General features: G+C 39.2%; 1 protein-coding gene across 1 annotated transcript; it reads right to left on the bottom strand.

The window, feature by feature from the left end:
* Positions 1–11,751: 11,751 nt before the first annotated feature.
* Positions 11,752–15,793, bottom strand: LOC116135018 (protein trichome birefringence-like 10). The gene is made up of 4 exons (XM_031420717.1): positions 14,948–15,793; positions 13,751–14,140; positions 12,573–12,731; positions 11,752–12,358 (listed from the first exon to the last, which is right to left on the bottom strand). The coding sequence occupies exons 1-4, from the start codon at positions 15,388–15,390 to the stop codon at positions 11,992–11,994; spliced, it is 1,359 nt and encodes a 452-aa protein (XP_031276577.1). The 5' UTR covers positions 15,391–15,793; the 3' UTR covers positions 11,752–11,991.
* Positions 15,794–18,058: the final 2,265 nt, after the last annotated feature.

The raw sequence follows: 18,058 nt of genomic DNA, 5'->3' as shown, positions 1-18,058 counted from the left end.
ATATCGCAATGATAGGGACCAAACAGGTCCCAAAAAAGACAGAAAATAGATAATCGCGGGGACAGACCGCTCTTCTCACGATACGCAGAATACACCCCCCTCACACAAGACATAGCCCACATCTACAAAGTCTCCCGTGAGGCGAAGAGATTGCCCGCTCCAGAAAGAATGAGGGGGACTTCGTGAAGAAGAGATCGGCAAAAATATTGTCGATACCATCGAGACATCGGGCATAATACCAACGAGTGTTGGGCCTTAAAGGATGTCATCGAAGACCTTATACGAAAGGGTCACTTAAAGAAATTTGTTAAGGAGGCACCAGCTCGCAAAAATGTTGGCAAGCAAATTAACCAGGTCCAGCAAGCCTCGGCCAATGCCAACAATGATGTCTTAGTGGCATGATCTATGGGGGGCCCGACATAGCAAGGAACTGAAGGCATGCTTGCGAGCAATATGCTCGAGAGGCCATAACAAATTCGGTCCCTTGGGTAATAAGCTATGAACAAAAGCCACCAAAGCGGCCTAGATAGGAGAGCAAGGTGGTAGGATTCACTGTCGAAGAATGCGAAGAATACCCTTACCATAATCATGATGTAATCGTAATCGTAGCCAGGATCGGTAATGCCAAAGTGCTGAGGGTGATGGTCGATAATGAAAGTGCAACTAATATCATTTTCTTGGGAGCTTTTCGAGAAATGAGGTTCACAGAGAGAGACTTGAGGGCGTGTCCTTTGCCACTTTATGGATTCATCAGGGACAGCCTGGTTCCCAAGAGAACGATCGACCTTCCTATGACTCTAAAGGTAGAACCCAAAATCAGGATGGTGATGAATGGATTCTTAGTGGTAGACTGCCCGACCAGTATAATGTCATCCTCGAAAGACTGATCTTGGATGATTTGAGCGTAGTCACATCAATGCACTACCAAGCAATGAGGTTCTCAACTCCCGAGGGAGTCACGACAATCAAACGCTGCAGAAAAGAATCTCGGGAATGTTACAACCAGGCCACAAATGCTGCACTAGAATGGCCGCTCCTGAGGACAATGGTCATTACGAAATTTGAGCTGCACCCTAGACCTCTCTAGGATACCATAGATTCTTGCATCCATAGAGAACAGCCCGTAGTAAGGCCAATAGAAGAGTTGCGAGAAATATGCATTAGTGAGGAAGATCCAACTCGCATACTAAAGGTCAGTAGTAGCTTGAGCAAAGAGATGACTGACAATCTGGTGGGGTTTCTGAAGAAAAATCTCGTCGTGTTCGCATGGGTGCATGTAGATATGGTGGGGATTAGCCTTAAGGTAATGTGGCAAAGGTTGAACGTTGACCCAATAGCTCAGCCAATAAGACAGAAAAGAAGGTCTATGGATATAGAGCATTCTAAAGTGCTCAAAGATGAAGTTGACAAACTCTTGAACATCAACTTCATTAGAGAAGTGAATCAGAGAAGTGAAGTACCCGGATTGGCTCGCCAACCCAGTCCTGGTTAAGAAGTCGAATGGTAAGTGGCAGACTTGTGTCGACTTCACAGATTTATATAAAACCTGTCCCAAAGACAGCTTTCTGTTGCCACAAATTGACTAGTTAGTAGATGCAACAATTTGAAACGCACTACTCAGCTTCATGGATGCATACTCGAGATATAACCAAATCCTGATGTATCAGCCCGATAAAGAACATACCTCCTTTATTACTGACCGTAGGATTTATTGTTACAGGGTTATATCGTTTGGTTTGAAGATTGTAGGACAACCTACTAGCGTTTGGTGAACAAGATGTTCACCTACTAAATTGGTAAAATTATGGAGGTGTAGATTGACGACATGCTCGTCAAGTCAAAGGTTGCTGAAAGCCACATTGAGCATCTGGGGGAAATGTTTGACATCTTCAAAGAATACTGAATGAAGCTCAATCCTCTAAAATGTGCTTTCGGAGTAAGCTCGGAAAAGTTATTGGTTTCCTTGTAAATCAACGAGGTGTTGAAGCCAACCCAGAGAAGATTCAAGCTCTTCTAGACATGAAAAGTCTGACCAACATAAGGCAGATACAGAGCTTGATAGGGTGTATGGCCGCACTCAGCAGGTTTGTTTCCCGAGCCATGGACAAATGTTTATCATTCTTTGAGACCTTGAAGGGGAACAAGGGTTTCACGTAAACGGAAGAATGCGAGAGAGCCTTCTAGGAGCTGAAGAATCATATGGGACAATCTTATTTGTTATCAAAGCCCGTCCAAGGTGAGCCACTACTGTTGTATTTATCGGTATGAAAGTTCGCTATCAGCATAACTTTGGTACGCGAAAAAAAGGGACTGCAGTGGCCAGTATACTATGTGACCAAAAGGCTACTTGACGTGGAGACAAGATACCCAAAAATGGAAAAGCTCACCTATGCCCTTGTCATTGCCACTAGGAAGATATGACCTTATTTCCAATGGCACACCATTCATATGTTGACAAAATTTCCGTTGAGAAAGATAATACAAAAGCCTGAGGCATCGGGCAGATTAATTTAGTGGACGATGGAAATGAGTCAGCATGATATCAAATACATCTCGAGAACAGCAATCAAAGGTCAGGCTTTGGCGGACTTCATATCAAAATTCTCCTATCAACTAGAAGGGGAAATAAGCTGGCCAGAGACAAACACCTTAGCAGAAAACAAACAGTAGAAGCCAAAGCTCGACAAACTATCATAGTGGACTCTGTATATAGATGACTCCTCAAATGAGAAGGGGACAGGAGAGGGGCTCTTACTCGAAAGTCTCAAAAGAAACCCAGTCAGAGCCGCAATAAGGTTTAGGTTCGAGTTCGCTGCCTCCAACAATGAGGCGTTGCTCATAAGGATCCGCCTCGCCATGGAAATAGGGGTAGAGTCCATCAAAATTTATAGTGATTCCCAGCTCGTAGTCCACCAAATTACCGGGGAGTACTAGGCAAAGGAGGATGGAATGACATCTTACCTCTAGCTGGTGAAATCTGAGCTTAAGCTGTTTAAATCCTTCACAGTTCTTTAGATTTCAAAGGAGAGGAATTTGGTAGCCGATGCTCTAGCCCACCTAGCCTCTGTAATGAGCCAAGAGAAAACTGATTCGATACCAATGAAGTTCCTCCCAAGTCCAAGCTTCTCTGCTTCACAAGAACCAGTCTTAGTGACGAGTCGGAGATATAATTGGATAGATGCAATCATTGCCTACCTAAGGGATGGAACATTGCCAGAAGGGAGAAATGAAGTCAAAACACTCCGCGCAAAATCAGCTCAATACACGCTTATCAATGATAAGTTGTATAAGCGTAAGTTCAAATTAATTCATCGTTATTGCGATGTGTTGACCATGAGGATGCAGACTATGTTCTGAGAGAGATCCATGAGGGCAGTTGGGGAACCATGCAGGTGGCATATCTCTAGCATACAAAGTGCTTCATCAAGGTTATTATTGGCCAACCGTTTTTGACGATACAGCAAACTATGTGCACAGATGTGCCAGATGCCAGAGGTTCGCAAATGTTCCGTGAGCTCTAGCCCAAGTCTCAGTTAAGGCTCGCTCGTATCAACAATAAGCCAGACGATACTTTGACACCAAAGTCAAGAAAGAGAACTTTGAAGTGGGTGACCTAGTCCTCAAAAAGGTTGTCCAGAGTACTCAAAACCCAAACTTAGGGGCACGTGAGCCCACATGGAAAGGTTCATTCAGGATCTCCAAAAAGCTCACACTAGGAACCTTCCACCTAGAACGCCTCTATGACGAAGCAATACTACGAGCCTAGAATGCCGAGCATCTGCAAAGGTATTACCAATGAGCAACTTGGGTTCCACTCATGTTTTTTTTTTTTTTTAATCATTAATTATACGGCCGTTTATGGCCAAAATGTTCTATCAATAAAAGAGGTATTATTCATAACTTTTCTTTGTTCACCATTTTTAATTTACTTGTTGTTTAGCATTTATTATTCATTGCTTCAAAAATAGCGACCTACGCGATAACATTTAAAAAGCTTAAAGTCAAGAGTTTGGAAAAAGGCACCTTATCTCAATAAGCCACGCCAAAATCCAATTCTATAAGGGTGAAGTACCTCAAATTGATGAAGTTATACTTGGAAAAATTCAAGTAAAACACATCGAGGGAAATCGACCATAAGTTGGTGACCAAAACTCGAGACAGATAATGGATCCAAAGTCAGAGTTGTCATATAAGATTTCCTCGTATATATTCGAAAAGTTCCTCAAGAAGTGAGCTATGTATAACTTAAAGCAAATTCATATTTTTTATGACAAGTTCGATTAGGACGATTGAAATGACTCTGCAATTATAAAAAAAAAAAAAAAAAAATTGCTCGATAGAGGCCTACAAAAATAACTTCTATTCATTGTAAAGTTTGATTACAAACTTAACAAAAAAAAAAAAAAAATAGAGATTTTTTTCAAGCAGATGGAGGAGCAGGGTCATCATGGTCGGCTAGACCATGGAGCTCGTTGTCGGCTGGGAGAGATGGTTCCTTGATGGTAGGAATGACACCGGCCTCTTCATGGTTATGAGCCTCGCCCGAAGGAAGATCGGCAGCATTGGGGGTAAGTATAGCTAGAAGAGTCGGATCCCTGACTTCTTGCTTAAGGCCAGTCTCCTCCTCGCTATCATCAACTTCCTCTTAGCCCTCACCATTAGGCTTAGAATCATCCGAGTATACATAGGCCATCCCCTGAGCTTCGATCTTCATCTTGTCGACCTTTCTTTAATAAGCTTGCGAAAGGAATGAGAAGTCGATTGATTAGTGAGCTTCCCACAATTTTTGCACAAGGAAGACCGACGTCTCCCAAGCCTGATTGGTGATGGCTTCATTCGGTTCCCCGATTTGAAGCCTGAGTTGCTAGGCCTCAACTTCGGCCTTTCGTCGACCTTCTGCTTCCTAGGCAAGCTTGAGCAAAGCTTGCTTGAACTTTGCCTCCCAATCTGAAGTAGTTTTTTGAGCTCGGAGTTCAACTTATTATTGACACCTCATTGCTGTGCTAAACCCTTCTCGACCTCGGTCGCTTCGGTTTCAGTCTTTGCCTGCTTGGTCTCCCTCACCTTGATCTTGTCAAGAAACTCTTTTTCCTTGACCCCGAAGGTCACCATCTCTTCCCTAAGCCATTTAAGCTTGACCTATTTTGCTTCCTTCTCCTTCTTCGCAACCTGGGCCTTGGCCAAGGCGTGCTCCTTCATCATCTCTGCCAGCTGCCATCCCCGATGAGTGCCCTCCAATATGGGATAGCACTCATCGTAGAAAAGCCTACTCGCCACGGAAACCAAAGGAAAGAAAATAGTGAAAGTAAGCAAGAAATGACAGCATGCATAGAAGAGTAAAAGGGGCGACCTACTAGGACCTTTGTCGTATAACTCCACACCCAAGCCAGCATCTAGGTGGGAGATGAATCCCTAACACCCACGAAGGTTCGCAGGGTGATGGCATTCCTAGCTACTGCGGCCTCGATGCTGATCGATTAATGCATCGACTGTAGCTCAAGCCGCTTCATCCATCTTCTTGCCTCCCTACCAAGATGAGCTAGACTTACTTCCCCAGGTAGCAGTAGTTTCGCTATAAACCCCGCGTTATTATTCCGATGCCCTAAGGTATGAAATTTACCTTTTCAAGTAATTTTCTTTTTTTGAATGGAAGGGTAAAATGGTCGATTTACATGTATTTCGAGATATGGCCATTATAAAGTGTAAGGAGTGATATCATTGAAGAGAAATGAGGGTAGAATGGTCATAAAGTTGATTGATATGGTTAAATGGCGTCAACGGTAACCAAGGGTATAATGGTCTTTTCATACAAATCCATATGAATTAAGTATCCATAAAAGTGCAACAAGGGAAATTATTCATTTACCTAATGGGATTGCTTAATTGTTAAGTGTTTTAAAGAAGTCAAATGGCATTAAATGAGTGCTAATCTTTATGTTGTGGTAGAAATGACCAAAATGCCCTTATATGAAAAATTTATGCCAAATGACCCTTACATCTAACTTTTATTGACCAATCATAATAGAGTACTAATGGAATAAATATTTACAAGGTTTTAAGAGAGAGTAGTCGGCCTTGTACACCCCAAATATGTCATCTTCTTCTTCGTCTCTCAAATCCACCATAAAAGCCACTAGTCCAAGCATTTTATTCTCAAATTTTCATAGGATTTCAAGTTGATTTTCAAAGGTGATCACTATCCACGCTTAAAGAACTTCAATTTCAGGGTTTAAGGTGAGTTTCAAAACCCTAGTTGTTCTGATCTTTTAGTTAAAAGAGAAATTCATAAGTGGTTATGTGTATAAGGTAGAAAGGGTGAACCTTTGGAGCTAAGGAGGAGTGTCTTTGTACTTTGAATACTAAGGTAAAGAAAAAATCTCCCTTATGACTACAATTGATAATACCTAGGGTTTATGAAACTTACATTTATTTATGTTAATATGAGTGTGATGCTATGTTTTGGTTATGGATTGCTTAAATGGGTGTGTTGATTGGTGTATGTGTGCATATGAAGGATGATTATGCCAATTAAGAGATTTGTAGTTGGACGATGTTTTGGAATTTTTTGGTTCTGTAAAAAGGGAGGTTTTTATGGCCTTTTATACTTAGAATGATATTGTAAATGATATGAATGTGCAAATAAAGGTGACATGGTTAAAATGAATAGAATTCGGATTTGGCTTTTTAAGACTTATACTGTACATGCTTCACTGAATCGGTCATAACTGAAGTTATAGAAGTCTGATTGATTTGATTCTTGAAGTGTTAAAAATTTTAGAAATAGACCTAAAACTTTTATGTTTTAGCCAAAAATCAATTCGAATTGGAAGATAAGGGAAAAACTTCTTGAAAAGTGACGAACTATATGGCATCCACCTTCTTAATGGAAATTCCCATTTGTTTCTAATTCTAATAAACCCCTGAATAATCTTACTACTGAAATTCCTTGTCTTGTATGAGAAATTGAACGAATTAAGTTAAGAAGTTTAGTAGGAGAATATAGTATGACTGAGCATGGGAGATGTTAGTCCATATGTTTGCATTCATAATGGTAATGCATATAGCTTATTTAGTTGTCTTATGAAAAATTTATGAAATGTTAAAGAATGAATTCCATGAGTCTCTTGAGATATAAACCAAGATCAGAGGAATGGAATTCTTATGGAAACCATGAGTCCTTTGAGGTGACGACCAAGAACAAGGTAATGGTTCAAATGAATCCGATCGGATAACAAAGACTAATGAAACCATCAAGTATAAAGAAAAAAGAAATAAGCATGCCATGTACATGAATATTTCATAAGTCATATATGTTCTATGTTATATTATGTATGGTTATGTTATGACTTAAGTTTATGAGAAAAGTCCAAAGTGTATGATATGTTTTATGAACTTGTTATGTCAAAGAATGAAGGTCATGTTTGGTAGGTAGGTAAAGTCCTAAGTAATATACTTGTATAATGAACCTTAATAGTTTATAAATGGCCATATTCCTTACTGAGCGATTAGCGCTCACCTCACGAAATGTTTTAAAATGTTTTGCAGGTAAGGATTAAGGCATGAAGCTGGGAGAGGATTCTGAGGGACGCTATGAGCATGAAGGGATGTTTTAATGATGACTATTGAATGGATTTGCTAATATTTAGTGCAGTAATTATGTTCATATTTCATAATGCAGTAAATATGTCCATATTCTATAATGGAGTAAATATGTTGTATTAATAAAACAAATCAAATTGCTAGTAAATTTTGTAAAAGTGTGTATGTTCTAGTAAGTATTACTACGGATTTCATAATTTACTCTAAAAAAGGAAATTATATTTTTTGACTTGTACAATGAACTTATTATAGTTTAGAAATTAAATTTTAAAAATATATTTTTAAACTACAGGTTTATTCTTTAAATAGGATTTTAAAATAAACTTCTTTCCTAGGCGTGTGTCTAGGTTCTCAATGGTCAAGGGATACTTAGGAAATACTCGGCTAGGAAGAGGTTTTACATTCGCCTGTAGAAGTGAACTTCTTCTTGACCAAGTCCTTGGCCATAGACTTCTTTGGGCCACCAACCTGTTCGGCGACCTCCTTGCCTGAGCCAACCTACTGCTCGGCCATCTTCTGCTTTCCTGAGCCCCCCTTAGGCTCGGTCAACTTCACCTTGCCTGAGCCATCATATTGTTTGGGTGCCGTCTGTTTCCTCAAGCTTTCAGTTAGCTCGGGTACTTTCTTTGTCAGCCCCTTTTGGGGCTCGGGGACACCTTTCCCGCCAACTGCCTTTGACGCAGTCATAGACTTCTTTGCATTTGGGCCTTCCCCAAATTTGCCCCCACTACGCTTTGTGCTAGCGATGTCAGTAAGCTGCCTCTTCACCAAAGCAATTGGCGTTTTCTTGGCAGCCACGGAAGTTGTCGCCTTTTTCTTAAGGCCCTTTGGTTTCTTGGCCAACATTTCTACAAAAACGAGAAGCAAGCAGTAAGCGACTTGCCTACGCTAAAGGAAGAAGTGCGAGCAAGCAAACACTTACCCTTCTCAAAAAATGGTAAAGAATTTGGCGTTATCCTCACAAAAGCCATATGCCCTCAAGTGAGGAAGTGAGATGATCTCATTAACGTTGCGCAGTCTGTTGGAAAGGCCGTTGAAGCATTGAAGCCTTTGTAAGCTTGCAGCGGGGAGTAAATTCTTCTCGACGTTAACTACAAAACAAAGAAGCTTAGTTTGCTTAAACATCGAGTTTGAAAGCAATTTTCGCACACATTGGGGGTCGAAGTTTTACTAGCTTCCGAAGCAAAAACGTCGGTCTCTCGGACCTTGTAAAATAAAAACTAAGAGTTCCAATGCAGGACCTTCTTTGGGAAGTCGATCAGCCCATTGAAACGTACCTTCTTCGCCTTGGAAAGGTAGTACGTCTAGTCTTGATCCTTCTTTAATCTATAAAAATGGACGAGCTCCTCAACAGATGGCTTGCCCAGCTCGACGATCATGTATGCTATATACAAACCTATGATTATGACGTATAAGTTCGCGGACAGCTGGAGAGGGACGATGTCGAACCGTCTCAAAATGCTGTCAATGACCCATCCAGTTAGCAGATTCTTCCGGGAAAAGTTCCCCAGAGCCCTCAAGTTAAGTTGAGGCACATAGGAGAAAGCGCATAAGTCTCTCCTATGTGCCTTAGATCCTTGACATCAATCGAAGATTGCGGTTCCCTCCGTAGCCTGCGAGCTGGAGACTACTTGGACTAAGCCAACTCCACATAGGCGCGATCGGAAGAGCCCGCCGCGTTAGGATCTCAGCTCCACGTGATGAATTCCTCAAAAACCTTAGGGATTATACCTCGAAGACTACCGAGCCTGTAGGGGAATCGAAATGCGATCAATCGTGTGGCTACTGGACGAAGACATGACTATAGCTCGCCTCTAGGTAATTGAAACAGAAGTGAACATGTGTCAGAGCTCGAAAAACTCGATGACCTATCCACATTTTGCTTTCAAGCACCCAAGATAGCTCACACCAAACAACAAATGCACGCGACCTACCAAAGATTCTGGCAGCCACCGTGATAAACGCTCCTTAAACCCAGGTTCGTCAGAGACACCCTTAAAAACCCTAGTAAATCCCTAAAAGACTCAATTGACAATGGCCACCCTCAGTTGTAAAATCAAGAAAACAACTAAAGAGAGGGAATAGAAACCTTACCGAAATAAGAGAATGGGATGAACTCGTCGAAAAGAGCAACGTAACGACGATGAAGAAGCGATAGAATAAGCAAAGACGCTTGGGAATTTTCGCAAGATGAGTAAGCTTTCTGGTGAGTTCGCCCGCTTTTATAGTGGTTTGCATGGGAGACAAAAGGGCGGGGCTCGATCGTAGCCGTTGATCTACAGTGAATCTCGACCCTTCACTCTTTGAGTGATCTCAGCCCTTGGACGTGGCCGTGTGTCAACCATCAGCAAGGGGCGATGAACCGTCAGACTGCTATGATTATAACCGTCATTACACGTCACCTCAACTCCACACGTGGATAGCTGTAGTCGCCCACGTGCAACAAAAATTAATTGCCAAAGGCTGTCACATTTAATGCAACATGACTCTGGAATTTACACAACTGTCCTTACTATTCAAATTCCGAGTTTGTCAAGAGTGTCGCAGAAGAGAGAAGATCCAAGTTTGGAGTATGTCAACCGGGAATGAGTCCGACCCTTGAAGCTCGACCAAATCTGCATCCGATGCCTTACTGATGTTGTCGAGCTTGATATCAAATCGAGCAATAGTCTTCAAAGCTCAAAACGAGCATCGAACACTAGAGGGTAGATGTTGTGTGTGATTTTTCCATCAAGCTCGGAGTATCACGAGGTTATAGCCCGATCCAGAACCAGCTCGACTCCACCGATTGTCCAACCCAGCATAAGCTCGTCGAGCTATAACTCGACCTAGTAAAAGCTAGCCACGACCAATCCTTGCGGTTGTTCAACCAATTCCTAGATAACTTCAGATCCTGGATATCTCAAGAAAGATCAAATCGATAGCAATATTTGTGCAATCACTATGTCCAATCGCGAGAATATCTAAGTTGCATTTCAACTTAATTGTAATCCCTTTATTTTTACTCTTTCTTTTATACAAACTCTGTATATAAACCCCCTCAAACGATGAGAAAGGGGTTGGAAAAATTTTCTTGGATTATCATTGTAAGCTCTCATAGCAAATACAAAAAACAATGGACGTAGACTCAAGAGTTCATATCGCCGAACCACTTTAAAAATTTCTTTGTCATTCATCATTCATTCACTGCTGGTTATCCGTAATCACTCACACACTAGTTCCGATCTCGCCAAGGTCAATCAGATCACTCTAGTTGATGCATATTTCTATATCAACACAACTCAATCTCACAACCCCGATGTGACAACTTGCAATTGGCCAGCGAGAAAATTTATCATAAACCAATTGCGAACTGCCACATCAAGTTTGTGAAAGAACATTTGTGAGATTGGATTGTAAATGTAGTATTGCCTTTACAACTTAATCTCACAACATTCTCTTACAACTCTAACGTGTCAATAGATTGATACTGTCACGACAGCTCCAACCACACCCAAGGCACTACAAAAAATGAATGGTCGTTCCTTCAGAATGAATGGTCGTTTCCTATGAAGGAATGACCATTCCTTCATAAAGGAATGGTCATTCCTTTCGTGAGGAACAACCATTCCTTCATAAAGGAACGGTTGTTTCTTTGGTCTAATCAAAATCATTTTGTATCTTGATGTGGTAACATTACTCTAAATAAAGTAGTCTAGATTGAAAGATGTAGATAACTAGGACTACAATGTACAGTTTACAAATTCTATAATTGTGCACGAATGAGTAGCTTTTCCAAGCCTTTATATGGCCATTTCAACGTCATCCACTTGCAAGCTCTCAATTAAATTTCCATCAACTAATTGAAGCAAAAAATAATTTCAGCTTTCCCTTGATCTCATTTACATTGCAAATATTTCCGAGTTACATGAAATAAGCAATGCTATCCGCGTAACAATACCAGATATAAGTGAAATTGCAGCTAAATATTTGATCTTTGATACAAATTGCGAGCTGCTAACGAACCTTACAATTACATTTTCAAAGAATAATGTCACCTAAACATAATAAAAAACACCCGATGTGAAGAAAGGGAAAAAAAAAACCTATAGTTTCATTTTGATTCAAAAATTTCCTATCCATCCACCAAGGCTCTGAAAGGTCTTCTTCTTCTTTTTTTTTTTTTTTCTAGTCAACAGCCCGTTATAAGGGAAAAAAATTCTGGTCCTCAAACTGATCTTCATCAGCATTACACTCTCTCTCATATATGCATTTAACCCCTTGCGACAAAACTACAAACAAATCTAAATTAACTTTACATGCTATTTTCGTTTGCCTTTGTTTGACAATTTAAGTCATTATGTGCAGAGAACTTGTAATATAAATAAAGAGGGGCTTTCCTAAATCAATCAGTTATGCCTGTGCTCTATATGTTGATGTGTTGGATGGATGAGTAGCCTCACGCTTTAGAAATAATGCATAGAGTATCTCATTCCAAGAATCAGGGACTCCAGGCAGACACCAGTGGCTGCAATCTTGCCGATGGAGAGGTGCAGGGCTTCCATCAGGACCCAAATAATACAGGGATGAATGCCCGTCTTTCCTCAGAGCAGTCATATAAGTCACATTCAACACATTGAATTTCCTTGTGTTTGTGTGAGCTGATAATACATCAGTGAGAATTTTGAATTGTGCCCAAGATTGAGGAGATACCAATGATGTTCCCAGTTCGGGAAGCGACTCCAAGTGGCAGGTTCCCCCAGTCTTCCAATCTCCACCTCTGTAATTTAATGCTAATTAAGCTCTATAAAACAGAATGCATACTTGTACATAAATGGAGCGGTAGCATGTTAACTATTAACATGTCAATATAAAAGAGTAGACTAAGAATAATTTTTGATGCATCAGAAGATATGCCAAGTTCAAATAAAGCAAGCTAACAAAGAATTTAACATGCATAATACAGGAAAATAATGGATGTTAAACAAACAAACCTGAAGTGGACAGGGGCATATGTACGAAAGAAGACCTGGGTCTTGCTTGTATTCACTTCATTGTCTATCCACTGCAACACAGTTTGTATGGACCTCCGATATGCATCCTCTACCTTCATTTCCACTTTTACCTCGGATCCTTCTTGAAAGTAACAACCTCTGATCAATTAAAAAAAAAAAAAAAATGTTTGAAATCAATACGCCTAACTGAAACTAAATGTCAAAAAGTATAGATATTCTGCATCCAGCAATAATCAACCTTCAATTTCATGGCACTTTTGCCTTTACATGTACAAGAGATAAAATCTGAAAGCTAATATCCAGGATCCACTCAATAAGCACATATGTGCAAATCTCAATGCAATCTGACAAAACATTTGTTACGATGTAGGGCCATTTTTGTTGACATAATTTGGAAATAAGCCATGCAAGTCACAATGATTAACTTCAAAAATCCAGAAATTAGTTCCAATAGATCCAAATTCAAATCTGGCGGGACCTCTTAAAACATATACAGCACTCATAATAATTGAGATCTTAATCCTTTCCCAGTTGCAACTTGACTTCACGGTTTATACAAAAAGCAAATGTCAAAAATTCCAAAAATTCCAAAAATAAAAAGAAACAAAAATCAGAATTATAAGCATCATCTGTGGCACAAACACACTGAGAAGAAACATGGAGAATACTACTCAAACCAGATTTTCTTAAAAAAAAAAGTTGCTAGAAGGTCACAACATTAAGAAAATTAAATACCACCTACAGGGACATTCTGTAATCCTCATATATAAATTTCAACCAATCAGATATGGATCATGACATTTGTGAACAGTCACCACAAGGTAGCACTGTGTATATATTATTCAGCTTCAATTATGCTACTAACTTTCAAAGCTGAACATGCTCAAACCAAAAAGAACAGTTCACCAATTCAACATTCAATTCAAATTTACTTCCAGATCCTTCTCCAGATACCTTACAATGAAGAAAAGCGCTACACAGGCAAATAATTTATATAAACAAGGCTCAATACCATAACATTTCCTTCAAAAGCATTTTTCAACATGAAATTTCTTTCTACAAATTCTAAAACTCGCCAAATTGATCCATCTGTCATATACAAATGACACATCTAATAAAAATGAAGGAATTGATGCTAGAGTTCAAAAATTACTAACCCTCTTATGGTCTTCTCATAATTCCACCAATGCCCTGTATTTAGAACCAGCACATCTGCATCTCTCCACTTCAAATGATTCCAATCCACTTTATCCAATTTAAGGGTTGTCCTAATCTTTTCTGAAGATCCGGCAGGAGGTCTGCTCTGCAGTACAAGAAAAGGAGCTCTATAGTACTCCACAGTGCAATTGTAGTCCTTAAACTTAAATACCAAGAAGCCTTTATGCTTTGTAATTGGGCTGCCATTCACTTCATAGATCGAATCCTTATTGGGAACCGCAGAAGAGAGCATGCAGAGAAGTGATTCCCACTGATTTCTACCAATAGAGTCACCGACAAAAACTAAGCGTTTGTTTTGAAGTTTCTCCAACATCAGTTTTGCATTGAATCTATTTCCAACAGTGGCAAACCCAAAATTAATGATTTTCTCACTCATATAAAGAATTCAAAGAATGTATTGTCAAAAGATGAAAAGATACACAGCAACTTATTTGAAATCGAACGCTCATAATTCAAAACTTAGAAAGATGCAGTAAAAAAATGGATAACTCACACAAACCAAGCACTCATAAAATGATTAATTGATTAAAATTTACTATAGTGACATTTTCACTTCTTTTAAAAGGTAATAACCCGAGCAAAACCAAGAAAAATAAACCCAGGCTCCTTAGCTGGCAGAACATTACCAACAAAATTGTTTCAATATTCATTATTCAGAAAAGAAAAAGGTCATTTGTCTTCATTTCCAAAACATTTTGAATCATGGAACAAAAGTTCACGGGTGAAGCTTATCAACAGAGGCAAACGAAACAAAGCCAGAAAAGGAACAAAGAAAGTTATCTTTAAAAACAAGACAATTGTGAAAAACTAGAGAGAGAAAGACAAACTAACAAATCATTGAAATGGCATATGCTTAAAACTGGCATTGGAAATTCAACCCTCTTTTTTTTTTTTTTTTTTTTTTTTTCTCTCTCGTAGAGGTGTTATGAAAAAATTGACATCCTAAAGAGGAAGTTAATATCAAGGGCCATAAATTGATAGAGCTAAATAATTACGCCAACCAAGACATCCAAACAAGTTGAACTAAACAACTACACGCGCGACATAAAAACAATAAAAACTCCCAAAAGCCTTTGATTTCTAGAAATTTTCTCTCAGTAATCAAAAAGGTAGAAGAGAAAAATCATGGAATATACCTTGGCAAATTGCAAAGTTTGGGTTGCCATCTCCACTTAAGGAAGAACAAATCAGGCCTACCATTTTCAGTACACCTAAATCCTTCATCTAAAAAGCTGCAATCTTTAGATTGGTACAAGGGGTAATTCTCATCCCAGACCCAATTTCCATCAAACACATCACACTCATTTGCCTTCTCACTCAAAAACTCAACTCTTTTCTTGTTCCCAATGGACCCACCGTCTAGTTTTAGCCACTTGAACCTCTCCGTTTTGCCCGGAACAGTGTACCCTTTAGGCACAGCCCGATAATCCAAGTAAAAGAAGCAGCAAATTACGCACAGCATAATAAAGAAGAATCCAACGCCCAAGTACGGCTCAAAGATCCTCAAACGCTTGAATTTCTTGAAAAAGTCAAAGTTTGGCATGGTTTCATGGTCTTGCTGAGATGGGGACTTCGACATTTGGACTAAAAAACAAAGTTTGGAATACGGGGATTGTTTCTTGTGTGAAAATGAACAATCTAAGATAGTGAAACGAACACAAAAGAATAAGAAGAAGTGTGGTGTATAAGCAAAACAACACTCATAGCCAATGGAAATGAACCCATCTCTCGAGCTTTGGCTCCTTTGCTTGGTAGTTCAGTTTCGCTCAGCAATGAAATATATTGTTACGAATAAGAAGTCAAGAAAGAGAAAACCAATGGGTGTCAATGAAGCAAAGCAGCATTCATGGAGGAATTATATACTTTTTTCTCTCTTCTCTTTTTCTCTTTCCCATTACTTTATGCATTACAACAAAGAGAGAGAGAAAAAAAAACCCAAAAAAATAAAAGACTCGTGTTCGGTGAATTTTAAAGAATAATCAACACCCCCCCCCCCCCTCTGGAGGAGGGAATGCCAGATTGTACACTCAAAGCATGGTGTGACACCTGGCACAATAACCCTTGCATGGCCCTTGAAACCTTCGGTCCCACCATCTACCATAGGTTTGATTGTTTCTCTCGTGGTTTGTCATCAGAGGCATACTCTATATTTCCAAGAAAAAGATAATTCACAATACATTAGAATAAGCATAACTTAGAATGCACTTCAAAAATATTTCAATAGAATAAAATAGGTTTGAATAACAAAATTTTAGATTCACAACTTAAAAGATTGTCCCACAGGAAAATCAAGGCAAATACAAGAAATCCAAATTAGAAACCTTGTGGGCATTGACAAGATTAGGAGAGACCCTTAGGGAACTGCCTAAAGCAGCTTTTCTGAGATGATTCATGGGGGAGCACCATTAGACAGAGTATCTCATTTCCATGCCCAAAGTCATTCACACCAGAAGGTATAAGAAAACTAAAAGAAAAAATCACTGCACCATTGACCATATAATTATGCCACAATAAACTTCTCTCATTCATTCATAAGGTATCTATGGCCCAGTTCTTCAAGTTCATGCCACAAGCATAAGGCTTCCACAACATCCATGAGCCAGTCATTCCCTATAGAACAAACTCAGGCATAAAAAGCTTGCCCATAAAACAATTTACACCACAACTTCTGACCAAACGAAAACTTGGCCTCCAAAAGGAATTGAATCGTTTCTAAGAAAAAAAAACTTGATCATTACAATAATGAAGGAGGATAAAATAATTATACTACACGTTAAAAAGTTTGAGAAGAAAAGCTCAATAAAACAATTTGATATAATACATATGAGGTCAGACAAAAACAAACAGAAAGATAAACTTCATGAGTTTAACTTCACAGCAAAGAAAAGCACGGATAAATTTGATGAGGTAACTTCACAGCAAAGAAAGCACAGACAAATATAGAGAGATATATGAGAAAAATTGACGAGGTCAAAATACGCACCAAGAAAACCACAAGCTACTGCATTTATGTAGCTCCGAGCCTCAATGGAATCAAGACCAAGGACATGATATTAAACAATATAAATTCAATTTCTTTGTCCTCAATCCGACAAAAATGAGGAACAATATTCACACCACTAACTTTTCCATGACACGCGACTGCAACTTCAGCCTTTGGCTTGCCAACATCTTCCACCCTACATTAACAAACCCAAAATTATATGAGACTTCAAATTGAAAATTCAATCCCATGAACTCACTATAACCACCTATTCAAAACCGTGTGCTAATTTCATTTTAGTACAATATGCTTTCTATAAAGGTAATTGCCTTTGTCGAAGGACAACTAGCCCTGTCAACACTCTTGAAAGCATATTTTGATACCATCAAAGTCAGGTATATCAACCACTTCTGCAATAAACGCCATTTTTAATAAATAATAACTGTTAAAAGAGGGACACCAATGACCAGTTGATTAACAACATTACTGGAACATGCCGAGATTCTTTCTCAACTTGTTACAACTCAAAATAAATAAGTAAAATTTCTATGCAGTTTGAGCAAATATCCATTTCATAAAACCTATAAAATGAAGAAACTGGGAATATAGTTGCAACAAATAATAATGATGATAATTATAATAAGAAAATCACTACTCCTTAGACTTCTTACTTACGATGATCAACCCTTTATCTATACACAATACACAACCACACATCCCTAGCTCAGGTTTACGCAACTTGAATTTTCCTCAGTTTGGTGCAAGTAACTAGTATCATGCTACTTAAGAAATACTAATACATCAAGATGTATTTAATTGCTAATACGAAACATAACATCGATTTTGAATAACCCCAAGAAAATTGACCATATATGGAAAAAAACCTTGATACGCTTAAATTAAAAGGAAAACCTGAAAAGAAACTGTCGATTGAGATTAGAAACTTCGATACGGTCCATGTCAATAACCTCTAGATTCTTAAAACCCGATAAAGCCAAGTCCTTTAAGAGCTCACAGCCTAACCACCAGCCCCAACCACCAAGATTCGCGCATACTCGCGTAGGTCATCTCTCAACTACAGCAACAAGAAGATCCCAAAAGCCAAAAAAACATAAACCAAAATTCCATGAAAAAACCATAATCGCAAGCCATGTGTTTGTTAAAATGCCACAAGAATGAGATGAAGGAATTACTTCAACGCCGGGTTCGAAAGTAGGACCTACAAGATTGCCGGGTCGGAGAAGAAGCTTGTCGAGGTCACGTG

This window comes from Pistacia vera, unplaced genomic scaffold (genome assembly GCF_008641045.1).
Source record: "Pistacia vera cultivar Batoury unplaced genomic scaffold, PisVer_v2 Contig293, whole genome shotgun sequence".
Lineage (NCBI taxonomy): Eukaryota > Viridiplantae > Streptophyta > Magnoliopsida > Sapindales > Anacardiaceae > Pistacia > Pistacia vera.
This window is presented reverse-complemented; position numbering and strand designations above follow the sequence as displayed.